The sequence below is a fragment of the Zalophus californianus genome, chromosome 6 (assembly GCF_009762305.2).
Source record: "Zalophus californianus isolate mZalCal1 chromosome 6, mZalCal1.pri.v2, whole genome shotgun sequence".
NCBI classification, from domain to species: domain Eukaryota; kingdom Metazoa; phylum Chordata; class Mammalia; order Carnivora; family Otariidae; genus Zalophus; species Zalophus californianus.
In genome coordinates, this window is record NC_045600.1 from 112709829 (window position 1) to 112733545 (window position 23717).

General features: G+C 41.9%; 2 protein-coding genes across 5 annotated transcripts in view; one reads left to right on the forward strand and one right to left on the reverse strand.

The window, feature by feature from the left end:
* The window catches only part of REC114 (REC114 meiotic recombination protein), a 114101-nt gene extending 95141 nt beyond the window's left edge, over window positions 1–18960 (forward strand). Inside the window, exons 3-6 of one of the 3 annotated variants that reach the window (XM_027570988.2) lie at window positions 3228–3311; window positions 10323–10535; window positions 15516–15587; window positions 18707–18960. In XM_027570988.2, coding sequence (XP_027426789.1) covers window positions 3228–3311; window positions 10323–10535; window positions 15516–15587; window positions 18707–18871 — 534 coding nt within the window. In that variant the 3' untranslated portion in view covers window positions 18872–18960. Of the gene's footprint in view, window positions 1–3227; window positions 3312–10322; window positions 10536–15515; window positions 15606–18706 lie in introns of all 3 variants that reach the window. The other 2 variants (XM_027570987.2, XM_027570989.2) reach the window with 2 other exon arrangements.
* NPTN (neuroplastin) overlaps window positions 18957–23717 on the reverse strand; it is a 71784-nt gene continuing 67023 nt past the window's right edge. The window contains exons 7-9 of one of the 2 annotated variants that reach the window (XM_027570986.2): window positions 21427–21436; window positions 20540–20614; window positions 18957–19984 (exon numbers count right to left, since the gene is read on the reverse strand). In XM_027570986.2, coding sequence (XP_027426787.1) covers window positions 20554–20614; window positions 21427–21436 — 71 coding nt within the window. In that variant the 3' untranslated portion in view covers window positions 18957–19984; window positions 20540–20553. Of the gene's footprint in view, window positions 19985–20539; window positions 20615–21426; window positions 21449–23717 lie in introns of both variants that reach the window. The other variant, XM_027570985.2, reaches the window with a different exon arrangement.

A 23717-nucleotide genomic window follows, 5' to 3' on the forward strand; every position in this document is an offset into this window, starting at 1 on the left:
GTCGAAGGAAATAGTCATGCATGAAAGGCAGAGAAGCCAAATGTGAGAAATTTATATGCATCAGGGAATTTGAACTCTATCCCGCAGGTGTTTCTTACAGGAGGTGAGGGAGAGATGATGAGATGGTGGCATCGAAAGGGAATGACTTCATCCCATTTTTGTTTTATAAAGGCTGCTCTGGTGGTAGCACAGATGGATGGAGAAATTAGGCCTGGAGGAAGGGGGGCCAGTTCCAAGGATAGTGCAGGGATTCTGGGGACAAATGGCGGGGGTCTGTTGTAGCAGTGGCCGTGTACGTGGGGAGAATGGTCAGGTGGAGAAGCTGTTTGGGCCTGCGATCTCTGAGACTTGAAGATTTCATGATTTCATGGTGTTGAGGGAGGAGTGAGGAAAGGAGGAGTTGAGCATGATGCCTGGTGATCACTTGGGTGTCGGGTGAGTGTGCGTGACGCCAATCACTGAGGCAGCACCGCGTAGGAGCGACAGTGTTTGGAGGACAGCTGTCTGGATGCAGCCGGGCATGCGCACACAGAGAGATCTGTGGAGCTGTCCAGCGGAGATGTCCTGTAGAGCCCAAGCTGGACTAGAGACAGGAAGAGGTGAGATCCGACCAGGGCCAAGAGCCATTCATTTCTTTCCTTTTTTAATCAACTTTTTATTCTAGAATAGTTTCGGATATGCAAGAAAGGTTGTAAGGATAGTACAGAGTTCCCATGGACTTACCATTTCTTTAGGTTCCACTTCCACGTCTTCCTTGAGTTTTTGCCATAGTGGAATGGGTACCCTTGTTTTCACAGAGATTCCCATATGTATGTGGAACAGGCTTATGTGGTTCAAAACTCAAAGCAACATAAAAAGACAGAGTAAAAAATCTTCCTCCAGCCCCTGCCTCCATCTGCACTGTTCCTCCCACTGCCTACAGATAGCTATTTTTTTTTTAGTGTCATGTGTACTAATCTTTCCAGTTTCTTTTTAATGTAAATACAAGCAAATAAGAAGTATATACATTGCACGTTTCCTCCCTTTCTTATACAGAAGGTGGCATATTATGGACATCGCTCTGTAGCTTGCTTTTTGTGGAACAATATACCATGGAGATCAATACAGAACCCCACCCTGTCTGAGAAGGTAGCAATGGGCCGGTCATGCATGGCTGCTGGGCACTCGGAATGTGGCTGGGGGACTAAAAACCAGAAGTTTAAATTTAACTTAAAGTTAGATTTTAAAATGGCAGCAGTGTAACTTATGTTCCCATTAAATGTCATTGTTTTGGTGGAATGACATTTCACTTGAACCATCAAAAATAGTGTCCAAATTGAGATGTGGTGTAGGTGGGGGTCAGAGACTTAGTTTACATTCTCTGTTTTGATACTACCTTAATGTTTTACAGTGTTTACATGTTGAAATAACAATGTTTCTGACATAGAAGTTAAATGTTAAGATTTTACCAACTGCTTTTTATTTTTAAAATGTGGCTATTAGAAAATTGAAAATTACATATGTGGCTCAAATTATATTTCTCCTGAACAACATTTAACATTTCTTACAGTTGGATACTGTTGTAAAGAGTACCGTATTTTATTTAACCAGTCCACTGTTGATGTATGCTTGAGTTGTTTCCAGTCTTTTACTATTAAAAATAGAGAAATCCTTAACCCTGTCGTTGCATCACTTCGCACATGTGCAGGTGGATCCGTGAAGTGAATTCCCAGGATGGGAGTTGCCAGGTTAAAGAGTATTGCATTTGTAATGTTGATCCTGCCAAATTATCCTCCATAGGAGTTGTACCAGTTTGGGGGCACCTGGGTGGCTCAGTCGGTTAAGCATCTGACTCTTGATTTCCGCTCAGGTCTTGATCTCAGGGTTGTGGGTTCAAGACCCGCATTGGGTGTGGGTTCAAGCCCAGCAGGGAGCCTACTTAAAAAAAAAAAAAAAGAGTTGTACCAGTTTGTGCTTCCACCAGCAATGTGTGTGAGTGCCAGGGTCTTTGTATACTGCCATTTTACACTACATACATGTTTGGGATGTAATAGTGAATGCATTTCTTTTTGCTAATTCTGAGAGTTTTAAGAAGAAATCACAGATGGTTTGCCTAACTTCTTTTTTCATTAAAAAAAAAAAACCCTTACTATTAATGATGAAACTCTTAGAATCAGCATTTTAGAAGTGACTCTTTCTTTCTTTTTTAAATGAAAATGCTGAGGAATTAACACCCAGTTTTCCCAGGCTCTAAATTTCTCTGGAAGTTGTGGTTTCTGTGTATACAGATTTAGGAAGAGAGACGCCATGAGGGTTTGTATTTATAAGGGACGACATTTTCTTCTGTTTTCTAATTGTTGGAGTTTTTCCCGATTCTTCCCAGATCCCTCCAGCAGCCTCCCCTGGCTGTGGCTCGGCTCCAGAACAGTACAGGGGAGACAAGGGAGCCCACCAGGGGGCAGGCAGGATTTGCATACGGCCAGTTGTTCTGTTCCCGGGATCAGTTTTACTGAATGCTGAACACATTGTCACTTAACGGGCTTCCTAACCGAGGAAATCCAGTGACAACATAATTGGAGCTTATGAGTGAACACAGTTGTTAAAACAGTCAATTCTATTTACTTTATTATTAATAAGCTACAGAAAAAAGTTCCTCTTTTACCATTAGGCTCTAACTGCTGTCTCTCTTCTGAGACTAGTGTGCCCTCTACTGCCCTCTTTGCCTTTTTGGGGTTTTTTTTTTTTTTCAGACTGAGATGAAGAAAGACATTCAGCATCCAAGAACAAGTTGCTTCAATTTTTCCATTCATAGGAATCTGAAAATAAGATTCTCATGAAGAGAACTCCCGCTGTGTAGTTAGAGATGTGTCAGATAAGCTAATAAATTAGTACATTGGAAACCCTTACCTTTCAGGAATACAAGCTAGTATTTTGGCAAATCCTAGAAATGTATTTTATAGCAACTATGACTGTGGACCTTTACTATCTTTAATATTTTATTGATTTTCAATATGAAAAGATCAAGCAATAAAAGCTGAGACTCTTACTGTGGATCAGGTGGGAAGAGCACTCGGCTCGGGGACTTACTGGAAGGGTCATCCTTGACAGTGGGTGAAATTGAGCCATTTCTACTGTGCTAAGTTTCAGAATAAATGTACAACTTTCTAATAGGAGGCAGCTGCACCAGAGCTATTCTTAATGTCCCTTTTTGCTTCTATAGCTAATTGTGCTTAATTGTTTTGTTTCAGGAAGGGTTTTCACTCATCGGTAGCAAGAACTGGTTGAAGATTGTGAGACGCATGGATTGTCTGTTGTTTGGAACAACAATAAAGGCAAGAGACCTCGTGGCCAACTGTTTTAAGCAGCCAACGACCAAACCCTTTTCATATTCTAAGTGTGCACGGCGGGGGCGGGGCACGGGGGGGGGGGTGGTGCTGCTTCTTGCAGGTAAAATGGAACCGGCCTGATTCTGTATGTTTAAGAAAGGTTTGCACTCTGAGCAGACCGTGGGCCCTGGGCTGCAGGGAGGCAGGGGCCCAGTGAGCCAGAGGGTGTTGCTGAGGAGCCAAGGGAGCCAAGGCTTTGATCTGACGGAGCGGCCCAACCATTCTCCACTCCCCAGGCACACGTTGGGGGGACTTGGGGCACATCATTGTTTGGCTTACTATTTTTGAATGCTTTACTGAGTATGTCTTTTCATTTTCCCTCTTTAATATTAAAAAAATGTCCCTTTATTTGCTTTCTAGCAGCATTAAGCGTAAAGAATGACCCTCATCAAAGACACATACAGACTAATCACCTGGATTATTTTCTTTCCGAAATAACTATAAAAAACCAATCTGTTAACATTCATTGAGTAGATAATATTGAAATTTAGGTGAAAGATCCTAATTTTTCATGGACTCATAGACTGAGAGTTGGAAGAGCACCTAATAGGGCATCTAAGGGAAAGGTCTTAGCCTGGGGTTCACTCCTCCAAAGGGACCTTTAAGAATTCAGGGGACCATGGATTTTCACTGACCTCTAATTGAAATTTATCATTTCCTTCAGTTATGAATGTGGGCATCAGACACAGTCGTATTAGACCTTTGCACCAGTAGAATTCAGCTAATTTCATACCACATCACAGTTTCCAAGAACTTCAGTGTCGGCCATGCTCATTGCTGCCTCAGAATTATGGTGGTCATTAGACCCGCTGTTAGATCTTTTTATTGCGTATGTTGCATATATACTGTTAGTTCACAAATTAGAGTTTTAATATTGTAGTAGACTACTTTAGGATAATTGGTTTCCCTTATAATCTAATGTATTTTATGTGATTAAAAACATTGTTTTGAGAAGTGGTCCACTGGCTTCACCAGACTGCCAAAGGGGTCTGCAGCACATACTCAAAAACCCTGTTGCACATTTTCAGGAGCTCCTGTTTTCATTTTATGTATGAGGGAATGGAATTTGACTTCCACCACTAGGCCAGGTTATAACTCGTTGTCAGCAAGCTGGGCCACCCACTGGTTTTCTGACTCCCGGCCCTGGCCCGCGTCATGCCAGAACAACACGAGTTTGAACTTGCAGGTCTGCTGATACACAGATTTTTTTTTTTTTTGATAAGTACTGTACAGCACTGTAAATGTATTTGCTCTTCCTTATGATTTTCTTAACATTCTCTTTTCTCTAGCTTACTTCATTGTAAGAATACAGTATATAATACATGTAACATACAAAGTGTGTTGATCGACTGTTCGTTTTATGGGTAAGGCTTCCTGTCAATAGTAGGCTACTAGTAGCTAAGTTTTGGGGGAGTCATAAGTCATACTTGGACTTTCAACTGTGTGGGGGTCAGCACCCCTCACCTCTCACTCTAGAGTCAATTATATATGTCTTTTAAAAGTTACACTATGCCATATGTCTGATACCTGAGTTTTAACTTTTTCCTGATACATATTACTCTTAAAATTTTAACTATAAAGAGCAAAATAAAAACCAAGCAATTTGACCACTCAAAAATAATCATTATTAACATTTGAAGTTGTTACTTGACATATATATTCTTTCAGTTAGGATAGCATTCACATGCGTGTGACAGAAAATCCAGGCATAATGGCCCCCAAAATTAGGGGTTTATTTTTTTCACTAAATAACAAATCTAGAAACAGGCAGTTGCTAGCATTGGCTCAGCAGTTTCACAGTGCCAGGGTCAACATCTTTGCAATTCCCCTGGCCTCTCCCTCACATTTACAAAATGGCTGTGTAGCTTGACTGAATTTCTATTCGAGGAAAACCAGCTTCTTCGTTCCTTTCATAAAGAAAGCATAAACTTTCCTATAAGGCTTCTTTCTACTTTCCACAACCCCTAGAATAGGTCTTCTTATGTCTCATGGACCAGAACAGTGTAATGTGGCCAGTCCCAATTTACTAACATTAGCAAAATGAGTGTTTGGCTTTCCCAGCCTCTCGTATGTATCTGCTCATGGCAATGAACAGTGTGTACCATATAGATAATTTATACATTTGGGATTGTATCATACAGAGTGCTCTGTTCCTGCTGTCTTGTCATGTAACATTACATCAGGAATGTGATCCTGAGTCATGACTTTCTTAGTCTTTGAAAATGTGATTCTTCATGGCTACATAGCATTTTATTGTCTGGATGCAACATGATTCGGCTAATTCCCAAGTTTTCACTATTATAAAAATGTTTTGATTTTCATAAGGATTTATTTACAGGGTTCTTGAGATAGGAGTCCTGGAAGTATGTGTATTTATTTTGTAAATCTGCCCTCTCTATAGGTCACCCCTGTTTCTGTAGCACTAGTGAATTTAAGAATGCTCATTTATCCAAATTCTTTCCAATAGGGGGATATAATTTAAATTTTAAAGCTAGCTTCCAATCTGATTGGCAGAAATGAGCATCTTCCTTTAATTTGCATTTCTTTGGTAACTAATGAGAATGAACATTTTTTGTGTATTTGTTAGCCATCTGTATTTCTTCTTTGAATCACCTACCTACTGGTTTTGACTTATTTTCCTCTTCAAAGTATTTAGACAGAATATGTATAGAGATTACAGTTATGTACATGTAGAAATATATATATTCTACATGCTATGTAGAAATATGTATTTATGTAATTTGTGTAATTTGTATATATGTATATAAGTATTGTACATATATATAGATTTTAGAAATATTTAAGGTTAGGAACCTTTTGCCCACTGTTCTGTGAATGGCATTCTTTATCCCAAAGGTATTTCTAGCTGCTTATTATTAGACTTTTTCTGAATTAATTGAAATTTGGCTTCCTCACTAAACTTACATTAACTCTGATTTGTTAATTTTTTAATTCTTAGGAAAGTGATTTTATAATCTACACTGACAATTTTATTTTTTTCCAGTAGTTTATACTTATTACTTTTCTCACCTTACTGAATTACCTGGACCTTTCAGAACACTAATTTTATGGCTATAGCATCGTCCTAGACCTCTTGTTGACTGGGATGGGAAGTAGTGTTTAGACGTTAAGAACATTTCTAGCTGTTGATCAGATATTCTTTAACGTGTAAGGGAGGTATTCATTCAGTTAAAGTTTACTTACTAATACTTTTATCAGGATTACATATTGATTTATCAAAAGATTTTTGACACCTTCTCAAGATCGTGTTTTTTTTTCCTTTTTGTGATCTACTGATATAACAATATTGAACCAACAGATTCTTTTTTTTTTTGCCTTACCTGGAAAAGGGTATTTTTGGTGTTTCTTGCCTTGGATAACTTTTAGTTAACCAAGTATTATGTAACAAACACCATTGTTTAAGTTGACAAATGGAAGAAGTATTTTGAAATAAAGTTTTTATTCTGTTAACAGCAATTTAATATAGCTTAAATTCTGTGGGTAAATAAAAGATTATATTTCTTTTCTCTCTGGATGAAATAAGCAGATTGTTTAAGTTCTGCCTATTTGCAAATTGGGCTTCCTTTTTTTCAGTAATTCTGATCAAAATGGTCCAGGTTAATCGGCTAACAGTCATCATTTAATTACCTATCTGCAGAGACTTTGGTTTAAAAGAGTAAACATAAACCACTGTCCTCTTTACCCCCAGGAACTCACTGAATCATGTTTTCATGATTTTGTCTGGCCTACGCTTGATTTCAAAGTGAAGAGTCAAAGAACGTGTCAAAGCCCCTTCTCTGATTCAGTCCTTTTTTTTGTACGCCCCTCTCCTCCCTTTTCTAAGGCAGAGGAATTCTCTACCAGCAGTAGGAAAAATTGCTTCGGTTGGGGTCCTAGTAGTGATGGGAAGCTTCATACAGACAGATGTGGGCAATGAATCCAAAACCAGCAGGAAAACCCAGTAGATTGGTGAGGCCTTGTGTCTCCTTGGCTCCCCTCCCACATGGTGCTAACCAGGCCCACGTCTCACATGTGTGCCGGTACCGTATGACATCAGCTGGAGAGCCTGCAGCTTCAGAATTGCCAAAAGCAGATGCTGTTCACACCTGTGAGTCAGAATTTACTGGGCATGATGCCTCCCAGAAGGTGGAGCCTGATTTTCTTGTGAGTACATGATCAGTGTCTAGAGGCAAGCCCTTATCCTTCACTTTTGTTTCCTCAAGGCATCTGTGTGAAGGGAGTTTTCTGCTTGTTGTAATAACTTGAAATTAAGTGTTCTGAAGTACGGGGGAGAACAATCTAACATGTAAACCATCACTTAAAATACAGTAATTTTGAGCTAATCTCTTTAGATGATAGACTGTATTTTTAGGCCAGTTCATGGCTGTTGGCATATACTTGAAAACTTTTCATTTCACCACAAGGAGCCCTTTCTCCCTTTTAATTATGGCATAAGAATACCTCTTAGCAAGATTTTTGACCTAGGAGTCCTTCTTGTTAACCCATTGGCGGCTTTTCCATTGTGGTGCCACATTGGCATTGAGGATGTGGGATGGCTCATTATCACATATTTTTCCTGATGCACCTCAGTTTTATCTTGGGTCTTCATGCATTGGGGTGATAGTTCTGGCTTCAGATGATAAGCTCAAATTCTATCTGAGAATTTTACAGAAGCGAACTTGGAGCAAGCCTTCAGTTAGGCTATCACGCATATAGCCTACCCTGTCATTCTTGGAACTACATTCTAAAGAAACCCTAACTGTCCAGACTTTCTTATGCATACTCACATATAGATAGCTCTAGACCTACATGACTGGTGTGAGATCTTTGCCCTGCTGATACACTTAATAGTTGTCTGTTTCTGTAGACAGCCTTTCATCCAGCTCCGAGGTACAATTTTTAATGTGATTGCTTGTCAAATATTAGATAATTACAGAGTCAGCATGGGAATAGCTAATATAGATGTCTTCATATAGAGTTTAAACTAGGGTAAGTTGGAAACAGCTAATTACTTGTAAACAGGAAAGCAGCTCAATTTCATACACACACACACACACACACACACACACACACAGATTCATAGACTTGCCAAAAATGGAATGTATAGGTCTCTTACCAGTTCTTTCTCCTTCCTTGGGGGAGATCAGCTTTCAATTACTCTTGACAATTTGGGGATTGTTCATCCAAGAGAAAAATGGCTACGGAGATGAATAGGCAATCCAGAAAAGAAAAAATACAGATGACCAATAAGTGGAAGAGAAATATTCGACCTTATTTGTAATCAAAGAATTGAAATCCTACAATAAAAATCTGTGTTAACCTAGTAGAGTAAGTAAAAAAAGTTTAAAAGAGTAAGAATCTCCAGTGTTGGAGGGTACAGATAGACCATCAGTAGGAGTAAATTGATACTGTCTTGCCTGGAGCAGTTTGGCATTAGGTACCAAAATACACAAGACCTTTTGACCAGGCAAATTGATGCACAAAGATGTATGTATGAGAATGCCTACCACAGCTTTGTGGTTTATAAGAGGACAAAAGACTGTGAATAACTTTTGTCAGTAGGGGGCCAATTAAATAAAGGAATACTCTTCAGTCATTAAGAACAATGAACTATACTTCTATTTTTATATTCTTAGGTTACTAAATAGTAGTATAGTCTAACATAGCCATGTAATATATAACCCACAATGGATAGGTGTGTATATATGTTCTAAGATACGTATATATTAGAGTATTCCCTTTTCGTATTTTTTCATTGTTTTAGGGGTAGTGATAATGGGTTATCTTAGGATAAAGATTAAATGAGTTACAAAATGAAGAGAGCCCAACAGTGGCAGTAAAGAGGGAGAAGTGTCTGTTTTTCTAAATATGATACCTCCTCATCACTTAGACATGCCCAGAGTTTTCTGTAATGTAAATATGTGGCTTTGCCTAACGGCTTTATCTAAAAATTTAAACAGTGCAAATTGGGAACAGGCAAACCAAGGGATTTTGCCTGTGGGAACTTAAAAGGGTTTTGTTAGCTGTGGTTAAAAACATTTTCCCATTAGTAGAGTGATTTATGTATTTAATAAATGGAAAGTACTGTCACTGTGCTAAGTTAGCATCTGGATATCTTTAAAGAAGAAACTGAACAAAGGCACACCATACATACCACCTGTCTGGTATGTATCGATTCCTCATAACTAGGCAGAGCAGCAGACTGGCAAAATAAGAAGCTACTTCTACTAAAATAATGGGTTTATTTTTGTTGTTACTGTTACAACATAGTTCTCTTTTTAAACTTACAATCAAATAAGTTTGATGTAGTTGCCAAACTTTTACAATGTTAACTGCATCTCCCCCCACATTTGCTTATTTGCCAAGGGATAAAACTCATACAGCAAATGAGAAGCAACATGTGGTTTGTGTGGTAGGCTGGCTTCGTTCCAGATCTAGAGGATCTAGAGCTCTGCAGAGTACCACTGTGAGAGTCCCTCGCTCTTAGCACCTGCCTGTCACCTGTTCCCCAATCTTGTTGGTCAACTTCGCTGGTTTGTTTGATGTGCCGTCTCCCTGGTTTGCTCTTTTATATACTTAGGTTTAGAAAAGTTTTTTTGAGCCAGCGCTGATTTTCCACCTAAGGAATTAGACGCTATGAAATCTTTATTCCAAAGTAAGACAAAACACTGATCTTTTACTGCAGTCAGTAGTGACTTTCCTGGTCTTTACGATATGGGCGTTTCCATTTTTGCTGATGTCAGTTCCCTGAAGGAGACGAATTTAGTAGGAGTGGTTCCCCAAAGGGGAAAGAAAAGAAATTACTGGCTTTTCTCTACCCACATTAACAATCTAGAGGAATCGCTCCTTTATCCATACCTCTTCCCCTGCAAGCAAAGTAAGCCCTCACTAGAAGCCCACGCAGTAAATAAGTGTATGACGAGGGTTGCCGAGGCTAACTTTGGATTTGTCCCATAGAACAAGAGTCGCATGTTCCGGGTGCAGTTTAGTGGAGGGTCCAAGGAGCAGGCCCTGGAACACTGCTGCAGCTGTGTGCAGAAGCTGGCCCGGTATGTGACTGTCCAGGTGCCCGACACAGTCAGCCAGGAGCTCCGGCCAAGGCCCAGCCCGCTGAGGGCAGGTGAAAGCCAAGGGAAGGGCTGTGCACAGCGTGGGCCACCGCAGCAGGGGGTAAGTAGGCGAGTGTGGTGGCTTCGTGAGAAACCTGACAAGGTCTTGCTTCAGGGGGCCAAAATCACAGTGGAATTTGTTGAGTCTGTCTGGTTTATGGGTTAAAAGGTACCTAATGTTGAGTGACTTACTTAAATTGAAGGTTGTCATTGTAACTACTTATCCTCCTAGAAATTAGACTAGCCAGGAGTCCCGGCTATGTTGGGGGTGTCACTATAGACCATGGTCCTCCACGTGATGGTCCATGGACTCTTTCCTGAGACCCTTTGCAGGGGTCTGTAAAGTCACCCTTGTTTTTATAATAATATGACCTTATTTGCCCTTTTTCATTGTGTCGGTATTTGCATTAACCTGACAGAACTGTGAGCAAAGCTGCTGTCACCTTAGCACAGATCAAGGCAGTGACATCAGACCATGCAGGAAGTCAGTACTGTCTTCAACAGTCACTTGCGGGGACAACACATGCACGCGCGCTCTGTATTCGGAAACAAGGCGGCTTTTTCCAGGGGAGGTGCCTGTGCAGCCGCACTGCGCACTGAGTCAGCCCGGGCTTCGCAGAGCGCCCGTGGAGCGCCCTTAGCCCCAGGAACAGCGGACAGGCTGCCGCTCCCCGGGTTTGGGTATTCGGTGGGCATTTTCTCAAATGAAGTGAGCCTGTCCTTTTCGGAAAGCAACTAATTGTATTTATCAACAATGATGAAATAAGCTTCTGCAGTGAAGACTGGAATCTTGGAAAACTTCTTTCTGCCGCTGGACTGTCACAGCTTCCTGACCTGGAAGACTTTTCTGATAGTGCTACTAATGAACATGAGTGTGTTTCTTTTTTAGAACTAATTATATGACAAAAAGTTTCAACCTTTTGGAAGCTCTGTATAGTCCGGTGAACCAGTATTTTCCAAGTGACCAATCCATGATGCTACAAAATCATGCATGGATAGAGAGCTGCTCAAAGTACACAACAGTCCAGTGGTTTTAATATGACAGAGTGTAACTAGTTCATTGCTGTGATTTCAGATTCTGTGTTACAACTAACTTTTAAGAACCTATCTCTTGTTGAGTTTTGATGTCCTATCAAAGAATATCCACCATTACCTGAAAAGGCTATTTTAAGATTACTTCTGCCTTTTCCACCTACATACCCGTGTGAAGCCAGATTTTCTTCATGTACCTCATCCGAAGCAACAGACTGAATGCAGAAGTAGGAGAGTCAGCTATCTTCCATTAAGCTAGACATTCCAGAGATTTGAAAAATCATGACATTTTTGTTTTAGGAAATAGTTATTTTCATAAAAACATTTTAAATAACATATAATGGGTTCCTTTATTTTAAATGACTCAGTATTTTTAATGTTTTCATTTTTAACATATAAATACCAGAAAGATATAACCAAAACCGAGTCTTTCTGAGGGCCTCACTAATTTGTCCAAGTGTAAAGGGGTCTTGTGATCATAAGTTGGAGAATGATTGTGACAGAATTTCTCCTGGAAGGACATATTCTGGCATTTCTTTGGCCTAATCTCAAATGCTGTTAGCATTAAGCATCTACCTCTGCTCTTGAGGTGAAATCCCAGTTTCAAGCTGGGTTTTTTATTTTCTACTTTGAGAAATGATTTTCCACCTGGCTTCCTGTCCCTTCATCCTGTCAGGGCCCTTAAACCCACTGGACCGAGATGGTTCGTTGTTGCTATTTTGCCACCAAGTTTCTGGTTCAGAATTTATCTAGAGTGAACATAAATTTATATTATTTATCATAAGGTCTTTTTCTTTGACAAGTACTGATTTTCTCTTGAATGTGTTTAGTTTGCCAAATAAGATTTTGTTTTAGGATTTTTTCCCTTCATTTGTTTCTGTCTGATCTTTTTTGTGAAGATGTCTTCATGCTAAAGCTTCATTTCTTATAAACCCTGGATCTAGTTTCAGGTATTTTGCCACATCAGCTCCCCGCTATTAAGAATCACTTCCCTACAAATGGGGTGGAGTGGTTTATTACGAGGTACTTTATTGCTTATGATCCTTTGCCCCCTAAATAGATTATCTTCTTTTGTAGGTTTCATAGATCCATTATGAGATTCAGATTATGGTACCCAGTGCATGGGATGGGACAGGAACCAAATAGGGTCCTAGAATTTGGGAAGTAGGTCTGGAATGCCTTATAAAGGCAATGAAGATGCATCAGGCTAGAACCTAACCAGGCAACACAATCATCTTAATATAAGAAGATAAACTGAGGCTATAGCATGGAGTAGCAAACACAGGCTGAGGGTTGTGAGCTATAGCAGTGGATGGAGGCTCTAGCTCTCTGATTTTGAAGGCTGGTCCCAAGTATCTAGGTAGAAGTATCTCCAGAGTGGCTAGAAATTATCCATGTCTTTTCTTGATTCTGTATTCAGGGATTTTCCAAACTGTAGTTTGGTGTGATGTGCAATGTTGTGCAAAGACCATACAGGCTTTGGTATCAAAATGGATCTGGGTTTGAATCCTGACCCTATTAGTGGCTGTTTGATCTTGTGCGAGTCCCTGAACCTCATCTGTAACATGGTGAGATGGAAATGTATATATGTACGAATGTATATGTACACACACACAGATGTAGTACAACACCTGGCAAACATCTGAATAACGTTCCTCATTATGACAGTCATTGCCAGTACTGTGACCCGCCCAGATCTGTGTTCCCTTGCAGATGAACAAGTGTGCGTGCTGGTTAGTTAGCCAGGGTCAGAACTCCAGAGTCAGTGGAGCCATAATAATTATAGATGGAGTGTCTGAAGCTGCAGAGCAGAAGACAAGATAAAACCACTGGGTTAATTTGCCACAGTGTGGACATTGTGAAGCACTGCCTAGAACATTCTAGTCTTCCTAATGGCAAAACATCCCCAGGTTTGCCCATAGCTGCCGCTGTGAAATGTAGGACCATACTCCCTTAGAATCCATCTTAAAGAATTGCAAGCTGTGGCCAAGTTCTAGTCATCTTGCTGCTCTCCTGTATTCAGGTGTGTCATCTCCCTAATACCTATATATATATATGTATGTATATATATGTATTTTTTTTTTTTTTTGGTCTGAAATAGTTCTCTTCTTTGCAGTTCGAGATAATTCCATGTCTTTCTACTTCAAGTTCTTGAGTCATTTCCCAGAGCATTTTGTTTTTACTTTCCCTCAGCCTTGTAATTTTGCTAATTGTGGCCTAACCAAGTGTTTCTCAACTTGAGGGCTTCTAAGGCCACCCAGTCCACCCCGAAGAGAGGGGCACAGGAAAGAGAATGGTAGTTCCCAGGTGAAGAAGTCCAGAAGAAGAAAGCAGCCAGTTACTGTGTGCACAGAACCTTCTAAGCCTACACACCTGAGTGGAGGACGGTCTAAGCCCGAACCACCCTACTGGCCCCAGGCACTTCCCTCACAGTTGGCTACTGTTCAGTGTTTACGCTACACCACGTTTGGTTGATGTCTGTCCCAGTTGTCTGAGGAACACGGTGTGGGCTGTACATATCCTAGCAAAGCATCACATATCGGAACCAGAAGAGATGCCAGGCATGAGAGTCTTATTTTCACAGGTGTGGAAACTGAACAGAGAAAGGGGGCTTGCCTAGGGACTTCTGGGTTCATTGGAGTCCCTTAACGTTTTTGCTCATTTTTAGTATTCTTGACTAGTTTTCTTTTCTCTTTGTGCCTTCCTCCCTTCCTCTCTGTCACCCTGCCTTTTGTTTTTGATGCTTCCAGATGTACTTTTCTCTGAGTACCTACTGACTAGTGATAGCTTCCACATAGGATGAGACAAAAGATGGCACCCTCTGACTTCTGGCAGCCAGAACATGCTGGTGGCCTAAGCCTCAGCAGACCTGCAGACTGTGCCTAGGAAGGAGGGGGTGGGGCTTTGGAAATAGTGCTTTTAGGTAGAAGCAGGCTTCTGAGCCTTTCGGGCCTCCAGGCCTCCTGCTACATTGTGCGGATTTTATTTGCTTGGAACACATCCCGTGTTCTACCCAAGACAACCCCTTCACATTGTAGATTCTTTTGAAATAGCATGGATTCTGGAGCAGATGTACTTCCTGCCCAGCATATAGCCCCCCTATGACTCACCCCCTCCACCAAGAGCCTGAAGTCTTACACCTGCCTTCATTCCAGCACCTCTTAGGTTGCATTATAATCATTGTTTTACTTGTTAGGGTCTCACTGGGCTGCAGGTTCTTTTTTTTTTGAAGATTTTATTTGACAGAGACACATCGAGAGAGGGAACACAGCAGGGGGAGTGGGAGAGGGAGAAGCAGGCTTCCCGCCGAGCAGGAAACCAGATGTGGGGCTCGATCCCAGGACCCTGGGACCATGACCCGAGCCGAAAGCAGACGCTTAACGACTGAGCCACCCAGGAGCCCCTGGGCTGTGGGTTCTCTGCCTTGTTCTCTCTGGCCCTTTCCCTTTCTCACCCCGGTGAGATGTGTCTAGTAGGCACAAACATTGTTGAATGAAGATATCTTGGTATTTTACTCACAGAACTCACTCCCTCAGAATATCTAAACAGATTTTTTTTAAGTTTTATTAAAAGCATATGGTTATCTTGAAATTATAGGATTCCCCTGCCCCCCGCTTTGCTTTTCTGCAACGATGATGTCTTACTTGAGTCATAACTCTCAGAAAGGACCAGTCCACTAGCCGGAGCTGGGAGGTGTCCGCTGCCCTGCAGCACCAGCTCGCGGCCGCGCCGTGGTGCCGGCCAGCCAGCCGCACTGCAGCCCCGCCAGAGCGCCTGGCAGACACGGAGGGACAGATAACCAGACACAGGGCGGGGAGCCTCTGACGCAAACTGTCTGTCCTCTCCCGCCCAGCTTAAGCCAGGACAGACTCCACCGACGAGGACTTCACGCCCTTTACTGATACTGGCACTTTCTTTTCACACAAGCACGTGTTGCCACTCCTCTGACAGCCAGTGGCGTTTATGTTTACGTTCGGCTCATCCCCTAACTGCAGCCGTCTCCTTGCAGCCACCCCAGAACCCGGAGAAGCCGCAGCTGTGTGGACCGGCCAACACGAGCGCTTCCGGAGGAAGGACCTCAGTGAGTTGGCTAGCTCAGGTAGAGCCTGTTTCCCTGTTGTTTTCCTTGGCCATGAAAACAGTGATCCTGAGGAATCTGCATCCCTGTGGTCACCCCTTGTTGGGGAAGAGTAAGCTGAAGTGCTGGTGCAGAAGCTGGTGAAGGCAGGCGGGCCGTTGGCCTCTGCCCAGAGGTGGCGCCTGCGGAAGAGCGGCCTCTGGAGGAAGGTGGAGTGGGGCGGGCGGGGCGGGCCTGTGGCTGTAGCGGTTCAGTGTGTGAGATCAAGGATTTAATTACCACTTGCCCAGAAAAGAGGAATAGAGGGAAGAATTTCCATTTAATTTTGGACATGAAATTTGAGAACTATTCTAAGACAAACATCAGTAGGAATTTGGAATCAGATCAATGATGGTTTCTGTAGGGGCAAGATCTTCCGGTGCTAAGATCTCAGCTAAGGATGTGTGGGAACCCAGGAGGATTCAGCTTTGTTCGCACAGACTTGCTTTCAGACATTCCTCTCTCCCCTTGCAGTTTGCTGTTACCAAAGAATCCCACAAAACCTCTTCATTCAAACTCAGGGTTTCTTGATGCCTGCTCTGCTGAGAGCTCCTTGAGGCCTGCCTTCTCACTGCGTTTCCCTGCTGCGCCCGACAACAGCTTGTGCCTTCTATACAATTCTGCATGGAAATCATCAATATTCAAGGATGAATTTTCTTTGGAGAGAGCACGTACGAGCCGGGGGGGAGAGAGTCTCAAGCAGACTCCATGCTAAGCGCAGAGCCCAACATCGGGCTGTATCCCATGACCCTGGGATCATGACCTGAGCCAAAACCAAGAGTCGGACACTTAACTGACTGAGCCACCCAGGCGCCCCTGAATTTTCTTTTTAATGTATTTATTGAACTGTGCTAACAGTGGTATAAAACAGAAAACATTGGTGTGTTCTCCATCTGGCTTACCACTAACTCAAAATAAACGGTCATAGAACTAAAAACTTAAGAGCTGGGGTGCCTGGGTGGCTCAGTCGGTTGGGTGGCTGCCTTCGGCTCAGGTCATGATCCTGGGGTTCTGGGATCGAGCCCCACGTCTGGCTCCCTGCTTCTCCCTCTCCCTGCCATTCTGCCTACTTGTGCTCTCTCTCAAATAAATAAAATCTTTAAAAAAAAAAAAAAAAACTTAAGAGCTAAGAAGACTAAGAATTCATGTCTATTTCTTTTAATAACACAAGTAAGCACGACCAACCCCCCCCCAAAAAAACCCTAAAAACCTGTTTGTCCAGCAGCAGATCAAACTCTATAGTTCCCCAGTGTAGCCTCATATTTGCATTGTGGCTAGAGGTTAATAGAATGAGTGGCTGAGGACAGGAGAGCCACAGAAAACATGGAAACAAGGCAGGGTGTGATATCCTTCTTCAGGAAATGTCAGTTGCTATAAAAAGTGTATCTTAGCCTAACTTATTTACATAGTATGGAACCATGTAAAAACAAGAAAAAGCACCAGGCTGGCAGCTCAGATATGTTACTCGTTTGCTCTAAACTTCTAGACAAGTCATTCCATGAATGTAAGTGGGTAAAACATTTTGGAAATCAATTTAGCAATATAGATCAAATTTAGAGTTCTATTTTATTACCTATAATTCCATTTCAACTACACAAACATGCATATATAAGGATGCTCTTCATAGTGATGATCACAGAAACAAGATTGGAAACAACATAAATGTTCACTAATAGGATACTAAGTGGTTTTAAGTGTGGTATAAACGCAGTGGCTCTCAGGGTGCCTGGGTGGCTCAGTTGTTAAGTGTCTGCCTTTGGCTCAGGTCATGATCCCAGGGTCCTGGGATCGAGCCCCGCATCGGGCTCTCTGCTTGGCAGGAAGCCTGCTTCTCCCTCTCCCACTTCCCCTGCTTGTGTTCCTGCTCTCGCTAGGTCTCTGTCAAATAAATCTTAAAAAAAAAAAAAAAAACCACACACACACACACACACACACACACACACACACACACACACACACACACACACACACACACACACACACACACAGTCTCTCTCACTGGAGAGCAGGGCTCCATGTTACTTTCATGTTCTTTCTAAGTAGAGTCTGAGAAGCTGGTTTGAATTTAGAAAAGTAAATGTCTATAACAGATAGTTTCTAGAGAAATAGCAATTGTAGACACACACACACACACCAAATCATGCCATCCATAGAAAGGGCATAAAACCGCCTACCTAGGAGGAGGAGCGTGAGGCGTCAAAGCGGCAAACGTAGAGAGAGGGAACACTGCTGAGCCAGAGCCCACAGTATCACCTGAGACTGTGGATCCGGTGTCACCGTATCTTCCAGATTGCCAAGCACTGTCAGACTTTGATTTGAACTCTAATATCTAAATATTAGCAACTTATTCAACTGGTTTTAAAACACTGCAAGTTACCAAAGAAGACATACAGATGGCAATTGAAAAACTTGCTCGACACTATGTGACCTCATTTATGACATTCTGGAAAAGGCAAAGCTATAAGGTATGGAGAACAGATGAGTGGTTGCCAGGGGTTAAGTGTTTGACAACAAGAGTGGAGGTAGTGTGAAGAAATTTTCCGGGGGGGGGGGGGGCACGTGGGGGGGTATGGAAATGTCTGTCTCTCGATTGTTGTGATAATTACCATGCTTCTCTCCCTGTCAAACTTCATGAATAGGACTGGAAGGAGACATGAGTTAATTATGTCCTTTGATCGGTCAGTTTGTGACTTCTCTTTATTACATTCAAAACCCACTTTCCACATGGTGAACTGTTCACACCCATCCATCTATGAGGTGGGAAAGATGAACAAAGCTAGTGCATTTCATTCATTGACAACTCTATCAATCCACAAAATGTTAGCACAGTATTCTTCATTAAAGCAGGATCTTAACTTTGTAAAACATTTCATTAATACATCTGAAATACCTAGGGCTACAAGTTGATCTCACTTCCTACGTATATTTAGAAACATCTAAAGGAACCCTGTAAAGCTTATAATAAGCACTAATTTTTGGTGTATCCCTAATATTTCCTTAAAGCAAAGTTTTTCTGTGTTCTATTCAGGCTGTTGCTTTTGGCTATATATCTCTAACAAACTACTCTTCTGAAATCCCCACAGTCTCTCCTGGTGTCAGAGGAGCGGCCCCCAGTCCGTGAACAATCTGCGTGGGACACGGAAGAGTTAGGCCCCTTTCTGCGCTTGTGCCTCATGGATCAGAATTTCCCCGCGTTTGTGGAAGAGGTGGAAAAGGAACTCAAAAAGCTGACAGGGTTGAGAAATTAACACTCCACGTACATACAGAACGAAGGAAGTTGAAAGCACTTGAAAATGTGCTTCCTCTTAAGATTAGATACAAGAATAAAGAGTATTATTCCAGACACCTTTTATCAATGTTTTATTTTTAAAAACAGGTGAATCCACTTTTTTATACATCATTGCACTTCAACACTTACACAAAACACCAGTACATGCATCTATGGTTACATACCGCAGGAGAACCCTGCCGGGCGAGAAAATCTACACTCAGCCGTAAATCAATGTGAAAAATACAGTGTCAACCCTGGAGGAGAACGAGTTGCATAGAATACCATGCGAGAACATTTCAAGGTCATTGAAAACAAAAGGTAAATTATAAAAGTTTGCCTTCAATGAATGTACAATAAGGTTCAACACATCAGTGCAAAAGGATTTAAGAATTTACATGATTTAACAAAAGAGAATCACTTAAAAAGCAATCGTACATATATACTGCAATTCAATATATCCATTCAGTGGAGTGTTCCAGCTTCTTACCAAAGTCGTAGGTTAAGCCCTTAGAACTATAGATTTCAGTTTATATTATTCATCTTTATGTACCAGAACTGCACGATTTCCTCATCTGACAACATACAATAATGAATGAATATCGGCAGCTAAAAAATGAAACAAGCATTTATTTTATTTTGGATTTCTCCCACCCCCAAAAATATAAATATATATATATATATATTTATATACTGTATATATCTGCAGGTTTTGCTGTTCTTTACAAAAATGTCATCACTAGACGGCAGCAGTGCACCTGAGAGCTGTGCCAATTTAACAGCTGCATTAAGTAGAAAATGGCGCATGCACGATCCGATCCTCAGAGGACCTTTTCACTTCTACTTAAATATTTTAACAAAGGGGGGCAAAAAGCAACATTCACAGCACATCAAGCCCAAAATAGTTTACACCTTCTACACTGAAGCATTGTTTAAAATGTACCTGACTAGGTCACCCTTACAGGAAAGGCTAAATAAGGCATGCTTTAGACAGTCATTGTGGTGCCGCTCACTTGAAAGGGGAGAGAACCAAAGAGGTCCAAGCAGAAAATTTAGCAGGTCATGTTGCCACCAGTTTCAGGAACCTAAAGATCTGTAAAGAAAGAGTATGTGGAGATTAAAAGGGAATATGCACTGTCACTTAAGACTACACCCAAGTGCCACATCAAACAAAGCTTTGGTTCAGAAAGCATGCTCAGGGATGTGGTGTGAAATTCTGATCTCCATGTGCCTACGTGGAAGGCACTCCGGCCCGGCTGTGCCCGGCCACCATTCTTGCCTTGCCCTCACAAGCAAAGTGGAATTAACTGGCCTCTGGGAATAATCCACCTAAGGTGACAATTTTTACCTCTTTTTTAAAAGGTATGGTTAAATAGTGGTGCAAGGTCTTTCTTTTTAAAACTCCATACATATTCTGAAATGGCATTTATAAAAATATGTGGAACAACATAGCTGAAAACGTTCCTTTCCAGCTACTGCACTAGATGGAGGACAGAGACCGAACTTGGTCCATCAGTAGCATCTGCTCTGAAATGAACTACAAGATCCCACAACAGGACGCCAACTACTGAAGAATCTGTAACAAGGTCAATAGAGGCACATTCATTTGAATATAATTTTTAAAATTTCTAAAGAAGGCCATACTTACATTATAAGCAGTATTTAATTTGTGTTTCTCTGGCGCAAGTTTTTATCTTTGTGATTGTTGGTAGAGTTGGTTTTCCTTTGGAGGAAAAATGGCATTATAAAGGTTAAACTCAAAGTCACTAGCAACTCCTGAAATTTAACACATGGAAATACAGGGATTCTTTCACTTACTACCATCCCTGGTGTAATAAATTTTACTGCACATTGGTGTGTAAAAATATTCTTTCTATAAAGTGCCTACAGAGCTTCGCTTAATCCTTTTGACTCCCAAGACAGACAATATACAGGTACCTTTCCCTCTGATATATAGACTGTAATTACTTGTAAAGGTAAAAACAGTAGTTTCTTCTCTACTGAACACCACGGTCTCTTCTCAAATGATAAAAGATGATCGCATATGGGCATTTAACCGATTTGGGCACTGGCTGCCTGTCTCTCACTCCTTAGTCCCCAACTCTAGGAGGTTCTGCTTATCTGGGATAGATTCAGAACTCACAGGACCATCTCTCTTGGATACATGCAACTGCTGACGGAGCCAGGCAGGTTCTCCATGCTATAGTACAGCTTGAAATGAACAAAACTGGAAGTCTCTGATATACAGGTGATTTCCCCCGCATGATCAATTTAAGCATCTAGGATGTGCAAAACTTTAAGCAGTCTCTTGCATGGCATTCCACTTGATATTGTTACTAAAAACAAAACTGCACTGCCTGTCCTGGGAATCAAATGGCTGTCAGTCAGCTCCACGACCGTGCGGCTAGGGAGGTCTACGCTACGACACTCATTTCCACTCACTGGCTCCCCACGACCTTTGCTACTCCATTCGATTAAACTGCAAATACAAAATACAACAGAAACTACTGAATCAATGTCCAATAAAGTACTTACATTGGCCCAGCTGGTTCATCGTCTATAAGGTGTTCAGTTTTTTAATAATCCATTGAGAGGAGAAGAAAGGAGAAAATCGTGAGACTCTACATAAGAATGAATAGAACAGCAAACGGCAAGTGGCAAACATGGCTATTCATAGCATTTATTCAAGGCCATTCCATCTGGAGGTGCAAAAACACTCATGGAGTTATTACTTCTAGATTCAAGTTTTTAATGGCAGGTATGTTGTTTCAATGGTTTTAGTTAACACTTTGAATGCTTGTCATGAAAAACTGCAACTGGAGCGGACAGATAGGCTGCAATATCGTTATACTCATCTTGTCCCCAAGTTCCAGTGGTTCACTCTTAAATAGATGAGAAGACAAACCAACATCTCAGTTGTAAAATCCTGCTGTTTGTTTTCTTGTGGTGAATGCATGCACAGTTTTGGCTCAGTCCTACAATGTAGATGGATGTGTATGTTCTATACATTTAGCCACACATCCTCACTTCCCCAAAGGACACTGTTCTTGCTCTTTTGTAATCTTTAGCAGAGTCTTTAGTCTGGAGAAGAGATTGAGGAAGAGGAAGCCACAATAGTTCAACCTAATACTGGGTCAGCCCCGCTGGGCTACGCCAGCAACAAGTGTATGCATGCCAAAAGATGTTCCGTGACACACCAGGGAGAGCTGAATAGTGGTGACATCCCTCTAGAAAAGACCTCAGACAGAAAGACAGGCTCAACTCTTGAGCCCTGGCCAAAACCAGCACCCAAATCCAGATGAGCCATGAGATTTTTTTTTTTTTTTTAAACCAAAAAGCTTACATTATCCGAGTTTAGAAGCCTTCTTAAATTGGTATTTTACAATTCTGATTTGTAAGTTTTTCTTTCCTGTTTGGACTAAGGGCAACTTGGTCCCCTTTAGGCAAGGGTGTAGGTACATGGGATATTTTTTTAAAAGAGGCCCACAAAGGGGAGGGAACAAGTAAGTGCTCTTAGTTTTTTTTTCTATTTTACGTAAGTCAGGTAGACTAAATGATTCAGAACAGTTTGGTTTCACCAAAGGCTTCTAGAAAACCTCTCAGCAGGATTCCACAAGGGGGCTTGGTGCACATGAAGCAGTTATGGAGGTCACAGTCTCAGTGTAGGCGTCTGCAGGAGCACGCGTCAGGAGTAATGTCTGTCACAGGGAGACATTGCTCCACCTATTCCTTCGAGGCAACGGAGAGGCAAAGCCACCGCCAGCACACACAGTGACTGGAGCAAAAAAAGATTGAAAAATAAAAACAAAAACAAAAACTAACCACAAACCAATGACTTGTCAGCCAAAACAACAGGCTAGCGACACACCAGTGTCCACAGGATTCTACTACTAACAACAGTACACTGTCGAACAGGTACAGAGAACAACTGAGACTCAAGGACACCCGAGACATTTGTGTGCCGGGGACGCAGTGGAGATATACGAGACACATCCAGACTGAGACACACAAGCCCAGCCTATGTCTACTCTCACCACAACACCCTAGGCTCTCCGCATCCAGGCCAAGCCAGCTCAGCTACATGCTAGGAACTAAGCACTTCAGGGACTTCAAGGAAAAGACCCAGGAGCAAACTTAGAATAGTTTCAGTGCTCTGGCTGTGCACCGGAAAACAGAAAATTCTAAAGCAAGATAACCAACAAGAATATCACCAATCTACTCCCAACATGAAAAGAAAAAGCAGGGGAGAGGAATCGCGACAGCCAAGCTAATCTCCTCAAAGCAGGACACTGTCCGCACCGACCCAAGCACTTTACACGCAAGCTTCTCTTTCTTTTGGTGGCGGAGGGGTAGGCCCTGCTGTCTGCCTGGTGGCGTCATCTCCCAGCCTAACAAGCCGGTAAGGTGCAAAGGGCTGCATGTAGGGGTTTGAGCAACAGCGGCCCTGGTGCAGTTGCCATGCCTGCGAGTGGGAGCAGGTGCATCTAGATCTCCCTTCATCTCTCTCCCCAGATCCACTCACACATTTACAAGGAATCCAGAAAAGAGCCTCGTGTCTCCTACTGTCTGGACTGACTCTCTATCTGCAGCACCACTCTCCCTTTACAGGTAAGACCGGGGAAAAGAAAAAAAGAAAAAAACAAACAAAAAACAAACAAACAAAAAAACCCAACAACCTGACCCTAACAGGGAAATCGGGAGAGAGGGAAAGAACAGTACAGGAAAAAAAAAAAAAGGTACAAAAATCAAAAAGTAAATGAGGATTAAACAGCAAACTGAAATCCAAATTAGTTGTGAAAGTGAATGAAGTAAACTTGAAGAAAAGT